The sequence below is a fragment of the Paroedura picta genome, chromosome 13 (genome assembly GCF_049243985.1).
Source record: "Paroedura picta isolate Pp20150507F chromosome 13, Ppicta_v3.0, whole genome shotgun sequence".
Classification (NCBI taxonomy): Eukaryota; Metazoa; Chordata; class Lepidosauria; order Squamata; family Gekkonidae; genus Paroedura; species Paroedura picta.
The window spans coordinates 15035226-15054137 of NC_135381.1; the positions used below are offsets into that span (position 1 = coordinate 15035226).

At 53.2% G+C, this 18912-nt stretch overlaps 1 protein-coding gene across 4 annotated transcripts in view; it reads left to right on the forward strand.

The window, feature by feature from the left end:
- Positions 1-18912, forward strand: part of SMTN (smoothelin) — a 68208-nt gene that overhangs the window by 37856 nt on the left and 11440 nt on the right. For 3 of the 4 annotated variants that reach the window (XM_077309284.1, XM_077309286.1, XM_077309283.1), the window contains exons 11-15: positions 518-1132; positions 3375-3463; positions 14342-14500; positions 14806-14881; positions 17568-17720. In XM_077309284.1, the coding sequence (XP_077165399.1) occupies positions 518-1132; positions 3375-3463; positions 14342-14500; positions 14806-14881; positions 17568-17720 (1092 nt within the window). The remainder of the gene's footprint in view (positions 1-517; positions 1133-3374; positions 3464-14341; positions 14501-14805; positions 14882-17567; positions 17721-18912) is intronic. The other variant, XM_077309287.1, reaches the window with a different exon arrangement.

Sequence of the window (18912 nt, forward strand, 5' to 3'; positions counted from 1 at the left end):
TTGGGGGGGATGTGATAGACAGAATACGAGCCCCAGGAAGGGAGAGGATTTGGGGTGTGCTGTTGCAGCACGTGCCCACCACTATCTAACATACGCCGGGCTATGTCTGCTTTTGTGCAAGAGGGAAGACAGCGGGTTCCCCTAGTGACGGTGGGTGGCCATGGGAGGGGAGGTCTTAGAGTCCATTTAGAGGCCTGGGAAATTGTTAATGGGGTGAGGCCTTCCTTTCCAGATGTGGGTGTTCTTTTTCTTCCTGGGGCAATTCAGCAGAGGAGGGAAGAGTTCTCCCTCCAATGGGAGTTATCAGAGTAGGGCTTTTTAAAAGGGGGGGTTTGTTTTGATTGAGGGGAGGCCGCTGGATCTCTGTAATGGCAGGGGAAGCATAAGCATTTTCTTCTTCTGCGGGGCCCACACTTTCTAGCAAGACGCTTGGCAGCGTTCCCGGCTTGTGATATAACTGGTCTCCGTTCGCAAGCCAACAAACACATCTCTCCCCCCCCCCCCCATTCCTGTACAGATCCCCGACGGGAGCAGCAGCCCTTCCAGCGGTCTGGCTCCGTGTGGGAACGTGCTCGCAAGTTCAGCTCTGAGCCCCCCAGTAAAGCAGGCTCTTCTCCAGCCCCCCAGAAGAGCTCTCGAGTCCTGCAGCAGCAGATCCTGCACCCGCAGCGTGTGTCAGACTTACCTGGGGGAGTCCGAAGCGGCGGCACTGGCAGCGCAGTCCGGGATGGCACCTGGCAACCGAGGGAGTCCGGTACTGGACCAGAGCCGGCGGCCAAGCCCACCTTCTCTCCAGCAAAATCTGGGACAGCCAGGCCTTCTGCTCAGGTTCCAGCCAGCCCTAAAGAAGTGGACGGCCTCAAGGGGAGGAGCTACAGCAACCAATGGCAGGGCAGCAAGCTGACACCTGCCCGGCAGGCTGTTGAAAATGCCAGGGGGAGGTCTGCCGGCTCAGAGGAGCCCCGTGCCCAGCCGAGCACCTCCTCCTCTTCCTGCAACTCCCTGCCTTCCCGAGCGCACAACCCCGGCGAGGAGGACGCAATGAAAACCCTTCTGACCATCGAGATCAAGGACGGCCGCAACCAGCCCCTCCAAAGCCATGTGGTGGGCACGCCGGGTAACCAGCGAGCGGGTGAGTGGGGGACGTGCTAGTGGGCAACCTGCTTGGGATGAACTTGCCTTGGCAGCGGGAACCCTCGGCATGGTGTGAAGGGATGGCGGATGCTTGGAAGCCCCCTCTTCTGTCTCTCTCATGGGTCCTTGGGCTTCTTCTCTGGTTCAAGGAGACAAATAGTGGTTGCTTTTTTTTCGTTTGGACTTTGGGGAAGGAGGAGGGAGAATTCCAAGATGAGGGGCCAAGAAACCCCTATAGCTAAACGAGAAGCTAAAAGGATTTTGATAGCATGGATGTTGTTTCCTGGGGGAAGGGGAAATGGGAAATGGGTGGCTTATTGAGGATTTCATCCTTTTCGGTGGGTCTAGGGCTGTATGCCTGTGAGGCAGTTTCCCCACATCCCTTCATCTCTAGACCTCATGCAGCTAGGGCAGTTCTGCTTGCAACTGAGCAGGAAAATAGCATGCCAACGGCAGCCAATCAGAATCCCATCAACACTTGAGGAACCGCGTGAATTTGGAGACATTTTGAGGGTAATTTAAATGAATTTTATTGAAGGAGAGGAAAACATCTGGGTTGGGAGAGAGCATTATGGATCTCTCTACCTGTTGGGCAGCATCCTGCCGCTGCCCTCCTAAGGCTGTGTGTACAAGCCAGCACAACTGGGCTTTGTTTTGGGCAGACTCTGCTGTGCTTGCATGGCGTGCCTTTGGACTATGGTCCTTCCCTAGCTGCCCCTGCCCTTCCATCAACAAAGGCGTTTGTCCCTCTCCCCTAAAAGTGACTTTGGGGAGGGGAGTCGTTTTGCTTTCTCCGGCAGCTGTGGGGAGGAAAGCGTTTCCAGGGAGGTTGGAGGGGTCCAGGGGGGTGTCAGGATTGGCATTGGCAGCCAGTGACTGCCTACGGTTCCAGAATTTGGTAGCTCCCCTATTTCTGGGAGGATAAACTGCTATCACGGCTGTATGGGCTGTGATTTATCCTCTTAAGGACGGAGCGGAAAGTTCTGTTAGTGTGTGCCACTGGGACGAACCAGTTTTCTTTGGGGCAGGGCAGATTCCCCTGGGGATGGGTGGTTCTTAGAAACCCCCTCTTAGACAGCTGTGGGAGGGGGTCTTCCACCATCCCAGGTGATATTGGTTGGACCACAGCCGGTAGGTGTGATGCAGAGGGTTTGGTGCATGTGTTTCGGGAGGAGGGGGTCGTCTTGGATGCCGTGCTTGCTGTGCTCGGCTGCTTGTGCGGGCTGATGCTAAGGCTTGTGCTAGGAGGAGGGGGCTGAGTCGGTGGGTTGTGGTGTTGGAGTGCTCTGCCAGGAGGGCTCCAGACCTTTAAGGTTTTAAAGCCTGACTAACTTTTTAGTCCACCGTGGTTCAGACTGGGGGATGTATTGCCTGGCGGTCTGCGAAGAGCAGAAATGCTGTCCAGGTGACCAGGCTTTTGGAAGGGCCCTGAGTCTGTTCAACAGAGCGAGAGGGAAAGAGAGAATGCGAAGGCAGCTGTGTTTTTGTGGACCAGAGTTAGCTGTATGTAGGGTTGCCAACAAGCCTGGAGAAAAATGTTGCTTCCCTTTAATAGAGATTTAATGTTTGACAATTGGCAGCTGAAGGTTATCGTGGTGTTGAGGTAAATGACATCCCAGTTCGCCTCTATTCAAGGAATGGGATATTTTCCTTGAGGCCATCTGCAGCCCTGTACCTACAGATGAACAATCCCGTTTGTACAAAAATGTTCCCATTTGCATCTTTTATAGATCCAGTAGGGTGCCGTCCTGAGATGGCTTGACTTGTTGCATGTAGTTCTTTTATTTTTGAGTAATGATTTGTTTTATTTTAATATAGAACAGGTTTTATTTTAATACAGAACAGCTAGAAAAAGATTGCAAGATGTCTGTACTTTGTTGTTTTTCTCATAACGTTTTTCTAAGCTGTTCTGTCCTATAGTTAAAAAAAAATAATCATTAAGCATGTAGTTCTCTGAAGCTTGCTGATGTTTACCCTTAAAAAAAACCCGTCTCTGCTGCTCCTCTTACTATCTTTGCCAGTCATTCTTGTATCATATGGTTTAAAATGTTATTCCAGGCATTTATTCTTTCTGTGGTCTAACGGTGTTTTTCAGCCATGTCTTCTGTTTTTCAAAGTGGCCTTGCCTTTGAACTGAAAGGCGGGATATAAATTCACAAGCAGGGAATCCTTGCCTGACACCTCTTCGTAAGTCTCCCGGCCACCTGCTCCCACACTCACCCCTTTCCCCCTTCCTGCAGAGATAACCGTGGGGTTGAGAGGCGCCCCCATCCGCATCGGCAGCACCAGCCACGTCGGCGGCACCAGCCATGCCAGCAGCCACCAAAAGGTGAGTGCCCTCCTTCCCCTTTCTTCCCATTTCCTCCTCCAGAACCACCTGCTTGAGAAGGGAAACTGGGAGAGATCCAGCTTCCAGAGCTGGATTTGGGGGTGGGGGTGGAGGACAAGCGCTCTCTGGGCTGGAGAACTGAGTGCCGGTGAAGAATTCCCCCCCTGTTCCTGATCCTGCCAGAAAGGGACTGAAAACTTGGCTCATTTGTCACTCCCTAAAGCTGGATCCTTGAATTCTTCCCCCCCCCCCTTCCAAGCTGATGGAAGGAGAAGGGGGGGGGGTTGTAGGGTTGTCAGGGAGCACCACAAAACAAAACAAACAGATGTAATAAGTTCCTCATGATGCAGGCACAGCTCCGGTCAACCAAAAAGGAATGGGATATCTGTGATTTTCGTCAGCACATCTCAGTGGATAAACCCTCAGATCTCTGTGTCTTAGGAATTCTGCCCTGTTCCCTTTCAGCTCCAGGTGCAAGGAAGTGTTAGAGATGACCCCAGCCTCTTCCCCTAACTCGGGTAATCAAACTGCGACCCTCCAGATGTCCATGGACATTTGCTGGCAGGAGCTCATGGGACGTAGTCCATGGACATCTGGAGGGCTGCAGTTTGACTACCCCTGCCCTAACTGGTCCCCATCTTTCTGTCTGGGGACAGAAAGCATCTGGGACAGGCTGCTTTAGAGCCAAGTGCCCAATATTATGGAATATGAGGGAGGGTGGTAGACATAGACAGCAGGGGACCCCACCAGGCCCAGGATAATTCTCTGTAAACACTTTGCAGATGTATGCAGCCAGCAGGATTCCTGGCCCAGAGAGCCTCAGAATTACTGTACATACAGGCTGTGTTCTTATCATAACAGTTTCCTTGTGCAAAACTTCACCCTGTTCCATAGGAATGAATGTCAGCTGCTTCCTTATTGGGGGGGGGGATGTTTCTGGAAGAGAGGGAAACTCCTTGGCATGCCTTTAGCTCTAGAAGTCCCCCCCCCACACCATTTGCAACATGACATGCTGCAGCTGTTGACAAACCAAAAATGGACCAGCAAGCAGGTTCTCCGCCATGCTATACCACTTGCATCCAGACTGTTGTGATGTTGTCGGCAACAGCCCCCAGAAAGATTACTGATAATGAAGCAGGAACAATAAGGAGTGAAAGGCCAGCAAAAAATGCACTAGTTTCTACAGGCTGAGATAACGCAGTTTCTACTAGGCAAAGACTCCTAGGAAAAGGATACAAGACTCTCCTTGTGTCCCCCCCCCTCCCGCATGGATGGGTCCCCAGGTGCGTGAACCCCCATGTGACAGAGGGAAGGTTGCTGCGCAGGCCCCAAACCGATGGCTCCCTGCCTCTCCAGGATTGCATCCTTTGGGCTCGTCCTGCAGTCAGAAGCTGGTGGAGGGCTTGCCCATCCATTTAAGGAGATGCCTGCCTGCCAGGCATGCAGCATCCTCCAGGGATTGCAAATGTGGAACACCCCCCCCCACCCCGGCCCCCCCTGCTGCTTGGTGAGTCGGGCACCACCAGGCCTGCCTTGTGCCTCCTGTGGCTCTCTCTGTCCCCCTCGAAGGCATTTCTCCGTGCTTCTCCTTCCAACGCTTTCCCCCAGCTGGCCGACCGACAGCTTGAGGTGATGCTGAGATGTTTGAGACAAAACAGCTCATCACAGTTTATCTTAAGGGGCCTCTGTGAAACTTCTGCCGGTCCGTCCTGTCCTCGGGCATTGAGGCTGGTGTGGAATGGAGACACATCGCAGCCCTTGGCAGGAGGCCAGGGACCCGGGGTGGGGAGAGGATTCCCGGTACGTTTGGCCAGAGGATGTTCATGGCAAGGGCTCCTTAATGAGGGGAGGTACTGCCGGGGTGTGTGTCTGCCCATTGTGTTACATGGCATTGCCCTGCCGCTTTCCCCCTGCCCTTCCTGGTTCTGCTTGCCAAGCCCCTACCCAGTGCAGAGAAAACAGCAAAACTACTGCCCGGGCTAATTAGGCTAATGCCTTGTCCAGTATCCCTGCCGTGGGCGGTGCCAGCCTGTCGATTCTCATTAAGGCATTAGCCAGGGCTCAGAAGGTCAGGTGGGCTGCAGGAGGATCGCCGCTGCCCAGCGGGGAAGCATCAGAGTGCACCAATTGGGTCTCGGGACAACACCACTGACCCGGTCAGGTGAGGGCACGGCAGGAGAGCCAGCGCTTGGGAGGGTGCTATGGCAGCGATGCTCGGGGTCCAGGTAGGGTGGAGAGAGTGGAGATCTGGCTGTAGCCGGAGGAGCAGAGGGTGCTCAAGGGCCAGGGGGAGTTGGGCAACAAAGCCAAGAGGGGACAGCAGTGGAGGGACGTGCAGCCTGGCCGTGGAACTTGATCTCTCTGAGCTGTGCATTATTCAGGAAGCTGCAGGGAAAGCTGCTTTCTCAGCGGGAGCCTGGTCTGGGAAGAGCTCCTCAGGTGAGTGGAGGGGAGGGAGGGGGTGCCAGGCACTGTCTGCTTCCCACCTCTTCTTTTAGGGCTGGGGGAAAAATCTCTGGAGGCCAGAGCAGAATACTGGGGCTGTAGATTCCCCGCTCCTCCACATGCAGCCAGCTGGATGACCTTGGGCTCGCCACAGCACTGAGAAAGCTGTTCTGACAGAGAAGTGATATCAGGGCTCTCTCAGCCTCACCTCCCTCACAGGGTGTCTGTTGTGGGGAGAGAAAAGGGAAGGCGAATGTAAGCTGTTTTGGGTTTCCTTCAAGTAGAGCAACTCTTCTTCTTCTGTTTATTTCTCCCACTTCCGTCGTGAAGCAGTTGACAAAGTACACAAATGCAAGGAGAGGAAAGGGAAGGCAATTGTAATCCGCTTTGAGACTCTTTCGGGTACAGCTGTCCTGACCGAGCAGTGATATCAGGGCTCTCTCAGCCTCACCTCCCTCACAGGGTGTCTGTTGTGGGGAGAGGAAAGGAAAGGCAATCGTAAGCCGCTTAGAGACTCCTTCGGGTAGAGAAAAGCGGCTTATAAGAACCAACCCTTCTTCTTCATCAACCACTTGTGCAAAGTGATCCGGGCAGTATCTTTGTGCGGAGGAGGAGGAGGAGGGTGCAAGATGGAGTCTCTCTTATCCTCTGTAGCCCTTAAGAAATTTAAGGGTTCCCTTGCAAAATGATAACTTTCCCCTAAGAATGAAGTGAAGAGGAACTAAAGAGCCTGTTGATGTGGGTGAAGGAGGAGAGTGCAAAAGTTGACTTGAAACTCAACATCAAGAAAATTAAGATCATGGCATCCGGCCCTCTCAATTCCTGGCAAATAGATGGGGAAGAAATGGAGATAGTGAGAGATTTTATTTTCCTGGGCTCCAAGATCACTGCAGATGGGGACTGCAGCAAAGAAATTAAAAGACGCTTGCTCCTGGGGAGGAAAGCAGTGGCAAATCTAGACATCATCCTAAAAAGCAGAGACATCACCCTGCCAACAAAAGTGCGTTTAGTCAAGGCTATGGTATTCCCAGTTGCGATATATGGCTGTGAAAATTGGACCATAAGGAAGGCCGAGCGTGAAAGAATTGAGGCTTTTGAACTCTGGTGCTAGAGAAGACTCTTGCGAGTCCCTTGGACTGCAACACGAACAAACCAGTCAGTCCTAGAGGAGATCAGCCCTGACTGCTCCTTAGAAGGCCAGATCCTGAAGATGAAACTCAAATACTTTGGCCACCTCATGAGAAGGGAGGACTCCCTGGAGAAGAGCCTAATGCTGGGAACGATCGAGGGCAAAAGAAGAAGGGGACGACAGAGAATGAGGTGGCTGGATGGAGTCACTGAAGCAGTTGGTGTGAGCTTAAATGGACTCCGGGGAATGGTAGAGGTCAGGAAGCCCTGGAGGATCCATGGGGTCGCGATGGGTCGGACACGACTTCGCACCTAACAACAACAACAAGAATGAATGGTTATCCTGTAGCAACTCATGTGTTGAACAAAATCTGCATTTTAGCGGTTAACATTTGTGCTGCTCCTCCCCACCTCTTCCTTTGGGGCCTTTGGGTCTCCCCCATCCTATTTTGGTGCATATGGTTTTTCCTACCTAAATGCAGAACTTTACATTTGTCCCGATTGAATTCGTCCCTATAGAACATCAAGCATGGGAGTGGGGTGTGAGTCGTTATTACACGAAACAGACCACAGGGTGGGGGTTGGGGGACACCTCTGATGGGTTGATGGTATAGAAAGAGCTGACAGGGTGTTTCCAGGCATGAGTCGTTCTGAGGTGGCTGGCCGGGACTTCTTTGGTGGCCTCCCATCCACGGGCTAAGCAGGGCTTGACCTCCTTTGGCTTCCAGGTTCTGGCTGCCTGGGCTAGCCTGCGCTCTCCAGGCCAGCAGGTTTACTTGCTCCTTTCTCTGAGAACTGCTGGTGGAGCCCCCAGGAAGGGCTGGCAGCCAGGGCTAGGGTGTGCCTGCACAACTAGGGAACCCCCTGAGCCAAAGCGGTCTAACTTGCCAGGCCCTTGATAAGACCATCTGTCGCTTCTGCGGCCCAGCACAGGCAGCCGGTAGAGGACCCTTCATCATCGACTAAGGTTTATTCCTTGTCGCTGGGCTGTATTTTTTCAATTTTTTCCAGCTTCTGGGTCAGGGATTATGCAGGCTTGCTTCATAAAAAGCCTATGCGTGTTCAGCTGCTCGGGAGCACTGGAACAGCTGACGGTCCCCAGGGGGCACCCTCACCCCGGTCCCGGCCCTTTCGTTGCACCGGGCCAGCGTCTCCCCCGCCCCTAGTGCCTGACACCTGGCCCAGCTCTATCATTCTGTCTTTATTTGTCACTCAGAAGCCGCCTGTGCTGCTTGCAGCCCTCGTCCCCCGCTCGTGTCCCTTCTGTGATAAGAATAGCTGGTTGGCAACGCAGAGACCCACCCACCCCCCTCCGCTTGTGTGGCCAAGTGGCGGTCTTGCCCCTGCTATAAAAGACTTTCTGACTCCCTCTAGGCAGGGTCTCCGGAGGCGTCTCTCACGGTCTCAGGGTTTGCGTCCCGCTAGCAGACGATCTCCGGCAAGCCCTGCTTCTCCCTCCCCCCGGCCCCCCGTGGCTTTGTCATCATGCCTGGGGTACCCGTCCCCAGACTGGACCACAAGCAGGCGTCAGCGCTGGAGGAGCCTTTGCAGCGGGCCCTGCAGGAGGTCCGGGAGGAGCTGCAGACCTGGCGCCAGGCCCTAGAGCAACGTGTGGAGGAGGCCCTGTGCCTGGTGCGCCCCTTGGCTGATGCTCTCAATGACCTCCGGGAAGAAACGGCTGCTCTGTGGGCCGAGCAGGCAAAGCTGAACCAAAATGTGGAGCTGCTCAGCCTCTACCTGGGTGAGGAGAAGGACCCCAGCACACTGCTGCTGGAGTCTGAGGATCCATGCGCTGACTTCGTGGGCACCGAGGAGCCCGGGCAACCAGTGGCCCATCCGCCCACCTTCTCGAGCACCCGGAGGCATTCGGAGGTGCACCTGTCCCGGAGCGGCAGCCTTGTGAGTCCCCCAGTTCCAGGGTGTCCGCAGGGAAGGGTGATGGGTTCCGGCAGGTGGGACTGGCCCTGCGGCTGGCCTCCCCTGTGGCCAACTCTGAGATAGCAGAAGGTTGGCATCGCCTCTTCCTCCTGCCTGATTAGCCAGGGCTACCTGGGCAGAGCTCCTGTTTTCGGCACTCGGTGAGAAGGGACCAGGGCCCTTGCCGCTTGAGGCGACTGAAGGCCTTCCTGGCTTCGGAGATCTTACCAGAATTCTGCGCCCAGAAAAGCTGGATTCTGCAATAGGGCCATAGCATCTCACTGATGTTATTTATTTGATTATTTTTCAGATTTTATTCCTCGAGGGGTCAGGGCGACTCACAGTGCAGTCAGTACAATGAGAAGATTAAAGCATTTTAATACTAGAACCCAGAAATCTAGATTGTATTAAAGCCCCAGAACTCACCACATTCTCCCTAACGGGAAGGAGGGGCTATGATGCTGTTGTCTGTGTAGGGAGGCCAGTGGATGATGGTATTCTGTGGGCCTCAGCCATAGGCCTGGCGGTACAGCTCTGTCTCGCAGACCCAGTGGAACTGTTTCAAGTCCGGCAGGGCCCTGGTCTCACCCTGGAGAGTTTTCCACCAGCCGGTACCCGGGCAGAGAACGCCTGGCTCTGGTTGAGACCAGTTTGAGTTCTCCAATTGAGAGGCCAGTTTGACAGTTCTGATGGAATGAAGACAAACACCCTGTCCTGAGGAGTCTGCAATCTGAATTTTGACCTAGGGTAGGCGGGGAAGAAGCTGCCCAAATGACCAAGGAGGAGAAGCCCACCTTCTTGTGAGTGTGCAAGGCCCTATAGCTAGGGAGCCTCTTAGCTCCTCTGTAGTGTTAGAGACTCTAGCCTTTCAAGAGGGCTAGAAACTTAGCTGGGAGATCTTCTGGGTGCTGAACTATGCACCTGGTCTTAACATCCCAGGCTGCAGTTTTCTGGCTTGACTTCTTCCTCCTTTACCCACAGCTGTTTTGCACGCATGCATCTCTCACACCTTTTCTTCGAAGCAACAGGGGTGAATTGATGTTACATAATTAATATTCCTCTGAGCACGTGCAGCATGCCCTCCCTTTCACACTCAGCTCCTGCAGCCTCTCCCCCACATACCTTGGGCTTAAGGAGCTATATAGGACCGTTGGCAGAATCACCGTGCATTCTGGATCCCCGTTTCTGTCTTTTCATCCTCTTGGCTCCACCACTAGAAGAGCAGTCCAAGCCCTCTGGGGTGGGCTTTAGAACTTGCATCTCATGGGATGTTTCTCTATTGGCGCGAAACTCGATGCTGTCCTGACCGTCCCTGCTTGCTTTGACTGCTGGCGACACCACTGGTAGGATTGCTCCAGGTTGGCGAAGGGAGGAGGGCAGTTCTCCCTGCCTTGGGAGCTGCTGGCAAGAGGCCTGACAGAGAGGAGCATGCCCCTGGCTTGGCCAGCCCTCCCAGGAGATTAGGTGCTGTTCTGCTTGGGGCTGAACAACCGCCTGCTAAAGTGACAATGTGCACGGCCCAGTGGGGGGCTTGTGGCACCTCACCTGCACCAGCCCCACCCGTTCCTTCTCCACCGCCTCCTGCTCCTGCATTGTCCTCATACCACTGGGAGGGGGGTGAGGGGGGCTGCCAGGACAGCTGCCTGGGGTCTTCTTACGCTGGCTCCCAAGTCCACCCCCACAACCCCCCGTGAGAGTCGCCCTCCCTGCCTGAATTTTTAGGAAGCTTCCCTTTCTGAGCAGCTGAGCTCAGCGATACATCCAAGAATGTGTGCCTGCTGAGAGCGAGGGTCATCTCGGTCTCTTGTTGTTGTTGTTTTCTCCTGGGATTTGCCAGGAAGCTTACGGCCTCTTACAATGAGGCTGGCCTAGACTAAGCAGGGGTGTTCTCTGTCTAGTACGAGGGAGGAGTGAGCCAAACGGCATGTAGCACACTGCCCATTCTAATTTTGTTTTTTTACTGTAGATGGCTAGAGCTAGCTGTCCAGTAGGAGGCCCAGATTTGAAGGCTGGGGCTGTCCTCAACTGATGCAAAGGGTGTGTGTGTGTGTGTGTGTGTGTGTGTTTTGGGGGGGTGCAACTTGATTTGTTTGCAGCAAACAGCACATGTGCCTGGTAGGGGGAGCTGCACTCTTGTACTACCCGCCTCTTTCCTTTTTGACCTCAATAACTTTATTAGTGCGGTCATTGACCAGTAAGATCTCTTTAACTTCCTTTTCCTGCAACTGAGGCCTAGTTACATGTTTGTTGTTGGCTGAGGTGGGAATAGGGATGCCAGGTCCTCTGCTATAAGCAGGTCCTCATCATTTTCCATTGTCTGCCTGTGTCTTAAGCACTGGCAGGAGGAAGTGTGGTGTGCATACCAGTGTGTTGCCACTTTTGCTAAAAATGAAGAATGGCATCATGGACGCTCTATAATTTAGAGAAATGCTATGGTTTTACCATAGAGTTTTTATGAATCCTAGAGCATCTAATGACATCACTTCCATTTTTTACAGGAAGTGACATTAGTTGGTGGGGGAGTGAGGCTGGGGTGCCCCAGAAGACGTTGGTTCCTTTTGGGCAGGGGCTGTTCTCTCAGGGATCGCCCTGCACAGCCAGCAGGCTCTGAATTGTGGTGGTGGACAGGCATCTTAACGCTGTGCTTTCCTAATGCCTGTCACCTGAGGCACCCTTCTATTTTAAACCTGAGAAGAAGTACTGTAGGATATGTAAAGTAAAGGTAAAGGTATCCCCTGTGCAAGCACCGAGTCATGTCTGACCCTTGGGGTGACGCCCTCTAGCGTTTTCATGGCAGACTCAATACGGGGTGGTTTGCCAGTGCCTTCCCCAGTCATTACCGTTTACCCCCCAGCAAGCTGGGTACTCATTTTACCGACCTCGGAAGGATGGAAGGCTGAGTCAACCTTGAGCCGGCTGCTGGGATTGAACTCCCAGCCTTATGGGCAAAGCTTTCAGACAGCTGCCTTACCACTCTGCGCCACAAGAGGCTCATTTTGAGCCTCTTGTGGCGCAGGATATGTAAGAATCAGAATAGCCAGTCCTTCAGAATCAGAATCACCAGCCCTCCCCAAGTGTGTCTGCAGAAGTCCTTGATCTGGGCAGGCACCTCTGAGTGGGCTGTTCTGCTGCCTCTCTGCCCCTGCAGTCACCGCATGGCCCACCCAACCTTGGTGCAGAAGCACCTGCCCGAGAGCGAACAGGGGCGCCACCTTGATGTGCTTGATGTGGGAGAAAAGGGCTGCTGAAAGCCCCCCAACCTCCCGCTTGCCAGCCCGCAAACGCCGCTGACTCTGTTGTGTATTTTTGACCTGGCTGGCCTCTCAAGCTGCATTATGTGGGGATCGTGTTGACAGAAAACTGGCATCAGGCAGCCCCAGCCCCTGGGATAGCAATGCCAGGTCTGCCTTGATCCCCGATCAGCAAGCTGCTTTCGAATAAGCTCTTTAATCTCTCCTAGAAATCCCCTGACACCGTTTTATCAGGAGGCTCCATGCCGCTGCAGGCATCCCTCACTAAGTCCCTACACAGAGGCTGAGTGGGAATTTTGCTGAAAGCCTGGAGCAGGTGATATTAAATGTGTAATTCAGTTTCCTGAAAATCTTGTCCCCCTTTTTTTTAAAAAGTAAGTTTCTAGTCCTCATGACCTCTGAGGTAAGGAGGCCGGAGAAGGGACAGGATTGCTCTGTATTTGAAAAGTTGTCACTGGGGGGAGGAGAGGGAGCGGTTCCTGTTGGTAGCAGAGGGGAGGACCCACAGTAATTATGTGTAGAATGATACCAGCTAGATATTGGGGGGGGGGGTCACGGTCAACAGCAGTGCAATTGACTGCTAAGAAGGGCTTCCCCTTCACTAGCAGTCCCCAAGCAGCGGCTGGACAGGTACTTCTCCTGGAAGCTTTAGGCTGATCCTGCATTCAGGGGATTGGACTAGATGGCTTATATCAGGGGTAGTCAACCTGTGGTCCTCCAGATGTCCATGGACTACAATTCCCAGGAGCCCCTGCCAGCGAATGCTGGCAGGGGCTCATGGGAATTGTAGTCCATGGACATCTGGAGGACCACAGGTTGACTACCCCTGGCTTATATGACCCCTTCCATCTCTATGACGCCAGGTAGGCTTATATGTGTGCAATGCCATGCCAAATAAGATGACTTGTGCACATTTCTTTGCTATGTGTAAAGGGTATGGATTACAAAGCAGAGTATTCTTGTTTTACCTTGGTGCAGAATTTTGCTTCTTTAAAGGCAGAAGATGCTCGGCCCTGCATATGGGTAGACCGGCTCATCTGCCATGCTGTAGTACCCTATGGATTTTGGCAAGAGTCCAGAATCACCTTCAAGACTAACAACATTTGTGGCAGGGTGCAAATTTTCATGTGTGAGTCACTTCACATTACTTCATCTGAAGAAGTGAGCAGTGTCTCACGAAAGCTCATCCCCTGCCACAAATTTTGTTAGTCTTGAAGCTGCTCTTGGGCTGTTTTCTACTGCTGTAGACAGACTAACACAGCTACTAATTTTGATTTATCTCTATGGATATCAGTTTTTTTTTTTTAAAGCAAAGCAAGTTTCTAGCTCTCATGTTTATAGCCACACTTCGTAAACGCTCCGTTGTTTGGACCTCTCTGCCTTGCATTATTCTTCTCCAGGGACATCCGTCACTTGACCTCAGGCATCCAAAGGATGGGTCACTAAGCATCCTTGCTGGGTCAGATCCACCTAGTTTGGCATTCTTGGCAAGGGGCTGATGGACAAAGTACAGGTCACATTTTCAAACAGATAGGATTTAGGTTTGGGGAACGGTGTTTTAAAGGTCTGCAGGGGAACTCCTGCTTTCACTCCCTAGTGGTATTCCTGTGAAGGAAAACAGCACAGGGAGAAAGCAGGAGCCCTTCCTCCCTCCCCCCTCCCCTGCGCCACAGTCCTGAACCAGCCTGGCCTTTCTGGACCTTTTTAGTGCTGTCCTTTGCAGGGGCTGTGTGGCCACAAGGAAAGCAGGCTCCCTGGACCCCACTTGTCAGAAACTGGATGTGTAGTTTGGCCCTTAGCCAGCAGCAGTGGGGCCTTTTCACTGTGTTTTGCTCTGCCAGCAGGCTGAAGCCCATATTCTGTCTAAGTCCATTTTTACTCTGCTGTGGGGCTCACCAACCACTGATGTCTTGGGGGCATTAGGGAAGGTGAGGGCGGCAGATCAGCAGCACCACATAGGGAAACGTGCTGCCTTTCAGCCTTGCTGCAAGATCTGCTGTCCTCACTGTGCCCTGTGATCGGCCGGCCCTACAGCTTGCCTTGCCTTAGCTATCAGAGGAACGCAGCGCTCGTGGCTGTGGGGTCCCCAGGGCATCCAGGACCTGGCTTAGCATAAGCATTTGCCCTCTTGTTTCAGATGGATGCGGAGCTGCCGGAGCAGCCCCAGGCAACGGAGCCAGAGTGGTCCAACGGCACGGTCAAGGAGAAGGCCCAGCCTCAGGAGGTCCAGCAGCGAGGCCGACTGAGTGCAGAAGACTTGAGCAAAATTGAGGAGGAGGACGTGCTGGATAAGATGGTAGGTGGCAGATGGGGCATCCGGTGGCTTCCTGATCTCATGCCTTCCTTGCGCACAGGCAGAATCTGGAAGAGGGTTCTGCCGGTGGCTTCCTGGCTGCGTGTGTTTGTATTTTCTTACTCCACGCTTGTTCATGTCTCTAATCAGTATGCCTGCAGGGGATGAATCTTATTTGGACTGCTCTTGGGGGATAATTTGCACTGGGCACTGGGGATGGGATGCCTGGGGGCTGGGGCGGGGGGGAGGAAGTAAAGGACGTGTCCTTGCGTGAGATGACCTCTTACCCTCCAGACCTGTCCCTGCAGCTTGACCGGACCACAGACTTCGAGGAGCGGCGGCTAATCCGAGCAGCCATGCGGGAACTGCGCCAGCGGAAGCGAGGTACTCTCCCGGGGCTGGCAGGCAGCTGGGTGGGTGGGTGGACGGGCAACTTCAGAATTGGGTACTTGGAAGAAAAAATCTTAAATTCCAAGACGAGAGAATTCACATTCTAGAGCAGCGGCAGCCAAACTGCGCCTCTTGGTAATTGTAGTCCACGGGCATCTGGAGAGCTGCAGCCTGGCTGCCCCTGTGGACGAGGCAAGACGACCGAGTCTCAGCGAAGAGCGGCAAGCAGCGAGAAACGAGGCTGTGGATGCCGGTTTAAAGGGTTTACGATTAGGTTGTCGGCAGCGTTCAGAGAGACGCCATTCCCTCAAATACCAAGGACAGGCTGCAAAGAAAGGGGCACGTGGGGCAGTTGGTGATGCCCCCTGCCTGGTCAGCAGATGCTAGCAAGGATGTTCAGCCTGGAGAACAGGAGGGTGAGAGGGGACAAGACTGCTGTCCTTAAGTATTTGAAAGGTTGTCACTTGGAGGAGGACAGGATGCTGTTGGCAACAGAGGAGAGGACCTGCGGTAACTGGTTTAAACTACACAGAGGACAATTTTGGTGAGATAGCAGGAATTTCCCCCCCCCCCCCATAGAGTAGCTCAACAGTGGAATCAGCTGCCTAAGGAAGTGGTGAGCTCCCCCTCACAGTCTTCATGCAGATGCCTGAGGTTGATCCTGGAGGGGGTTGGACTAGATGTCCTGTGGGGGTCCCTTCCAACTCTATGATTCTAAGTGGCCAATTCTGAGGAAAGTGTTGCCTGCTGTTTGCTGCTCCCCATGCTGCTTCAGAGCAAACCAGGTTGGATGGCAGTGCTAACCTCTGGCCACGTTTTTTTGTATGTTTTAACCTGGGCCCGTTTCAGGCAGGTCTGTTTTTTTCAAATTGGCCTCTGTTGTGTTTTGTAGAGCTGGGCATTTTCCTTTCACTTCTCACATCAAGGAAAGAGAAGCCAAGACCCTCCCATGTTGTACGCACAGATATTTTGTTCTCTGTCTGTGGAAGCCCCATTGAGATCTGTTTCTGTGTCTTTCAAAGAAATCACATATTATAAGGCTAGGAGACAGAGGGTGCGGGAATGTGGTTTGCAGTGTAAGGCTACTCTTTGGATTGGGGCCACCTCTTTTTTCATCCTTTCTCCCTCCCTGGAAGGCAAGACGGGGTTGGGACAGCTGCAGAAAGCCAGGTGGGGGAAAGGTGACCTTGCGGTGCAGCTGGCTGTGCCTTATTTGGGCCTTGTGCCCAGGCACACTGTTATTTGGGAAAGGCTAATCCCAGCAGAGCTGGGGAGGGAAACAATCGAGTAGCAAGCTCTTCTTGCCCTTCTCCTGGGCAGTGGACATTCTGCACTAAGCCAGTCAAGGTGTTGTAATGTGAAGGTATGGGCAGATGCGTCTCCCCCACCCCCTTAGTTGTGTCATGCTCACACTACTTGATCTCAGTATCAAGAAACATGTGTTCTATATATGTTTTATACTTGCACAGTAATTCTCTTGAATAGTGTTGTTGCTATCATTAATATTAATTTATATGCCACCCTCCCGTGCAGGCTCAGGATGGCACACATCAATGGCAATAACATTCATATCAGTAATTAATATTAAAACATTAAAAACCATAAAAATTGCATCTCCCATTTAAGCTTCATTCAAACATGTCCTCTGACTGACATAGAAATGTAATTGATGTTTTCAGTGGAGGTTTTCTATTGGAGGGAAGTATTATATCACTGACCAAAGCCTGGCAGAAGAGCTCCATCTTGCAGGCCCTGCGGGACTGTGCCTGTTCCGACAGGGCCTGGATCTCTTCCAGGAGCTCATTCCACCGAGGAGGGGCCAGGACCGAAAATGTTCTGGCCTTGATTGAGGCCAACCTGTGTGTTCTTTGTTTTAATTAATTAATTGACTGATTAGACTTTCTCAGCAGGCTGAGGGCTGATCACAATATATTTTAAATCACATGAACGTGCTATCTTCTTCATTCCTTGATGAACATAGTCAGTTTTCTAAGATACTCCAACAGTTGGTCTTGACTTTGCAGGCAGATACCTGCATAATGCAGTTAAGGAAACAGAGCAGTGGTCAAGGAATTGGGAGCTGTGGGTTCAGACCACCGAATTTTTACTCTAGGCCAGGGGTAGTCAAACTGCGGCCCTCCAGATGTCTATGGACTACAATTCCCAGGAGCCCCCTGCCAGCATTCGCTGGCAGGGGGCTCCTGGGAATTGTAGTCCATGGACATCTGGAGGGCCACAGTTTGACTACCCCTGCCCTAGGCAGTGACTTAGGCAGGTGCCAATCAAGACGAGGCTGCAGTTGGATTCTGCCCCTCCCATGCCCAGTACACACCACAGAAATTCCACTTGCTGCTCAGTGGCATCCAAAATCTTAGAGCTTTTTGGCTGGCACGTGAGGTTTCACCCTCCAGCCTTCCCTTGGACAGCTTTTGATCTGCAGCCGAGATGGAGAGATGTTGCGTAACCTCCATGCCACAAGAAGCTTTGACGGCCCGTTTCCAAAGATTGAAGGGATAGGGTATTTTTTTCCCGGCTGATTGACCGTCCTCTTCCCACATTGCCCTGCCGTTCAGCTCAGCCCAGCTTGGGTAAGGGGACTTGCATCCCTGAGAAGGGTGCCAGGGGTGCCAGGCAACGCCTGGCCCCGGTGCCTGACCCCAGTGGCACGTGCGTTTTGCAGAGCAGCGAGAGAAGGAGCGGGATCGGCGGCTGCAGGAATCCAAGACCAAGGGGGCCAGTCACACCACAGAGACCACCAGCCGGCAGAGTGCCACGTCGGCCGACGGCTCAGCCGTCAGCACGGTCACCAAGACCCAGCGCCTCGTTCAGTCTAGTAAGGAGCCAGGCTGTGGGGGAACCCGGGCTGCCGCTTGGTGGGCAGCACTGCTCTCAGCCTGTCCTATAGCCTGCTTCAGCTTGGCTTCCTGGCCGCATGTGTGCCAGGTCACTTCTGGTTTTACAGCCCCCTGTGCCCTCGCTCCACTGCTCCTCTGCCCTTGGAGAGCTGCTCTTTTCTGGAAGGCCTTCCCCCTCTTCTCCCTTGCCCGCCCTTCCTCCACACTGGGCGAGGTGCCATCCCTCCCCTGCCAGCCAGTCTTCTTTCCACTTCAGGAGCTCCTTTCCTGCAGGAGGGGAGTTCTTCTGGCTTCCTCTGCACTCCCTGGGGCAGTTGTTTCCTGCCCCGTGTTCTTGCTGTGCTGCCCAGCCTCTCTTCTTTGCTCCTATGCACCGGCACATCGACACAATGCTCAGCCCGATGGGCTTTCTGCTTCTCTTTCTCTGCCATTTCGGTAATCGTGTCCTGACAGCCATGGTGGTTGAACAGCTCCTTGGGTTGCACAGGTGGCTTTTTTCATCTCCCAGTTCTCCTCCTCTTGGCTGCTTTGCCATACCTGCCAGCTCTTTATTGCGGCTGCCACCTTCCAGCTTTCACCAGATCTTCACTTTGGGGCTTCCCAGCTGCTGCCTTGAGGGTGATTGGCAAGGCACCTAACGTTCAGGGCTCCACTGGAGCCATTAGGCCTGCGAGAGATGCCTATGTTCTGTGGCATAAATCTGAAAGAATTGGTGATGTTTATGCCATTGGAAGAGGTGGACAGGGGGTTAATATTCAGCCTCTGCTCCTTTCTTGCTTCTTTCTTTAAGGGGGAGGACTGGGAGGTGGATTTGGGGTTTTTTTTTGGGGGGGGAGGTGTCTTAATGAGGGCCGGAATTCAGCACCAGCCCCTAGCTCAATCTAGGATGATCACAACTGACAGTGAAGCAGATGCTTATGAGCATGTGCAGAGGGCATTTTCTTTCTTCTGTGAATAGCCACAAGTTAGCCCACAGGTATCTGGGATTTTTTGCAGATACCCAGCTTGCTGGGGGGTAAACGGTACTGACTGGGGAAGGGAATGGCAAACCATCCCGTATTGAGTCTGCCATGAAAACGCTAGAGGGCGTCACCCCAAGACATGGCCCGGTGCTTGCACAGGGGATATCTTTACCTTTAGCCCACAGGTATCTGGGATTTTTGCAGGAAA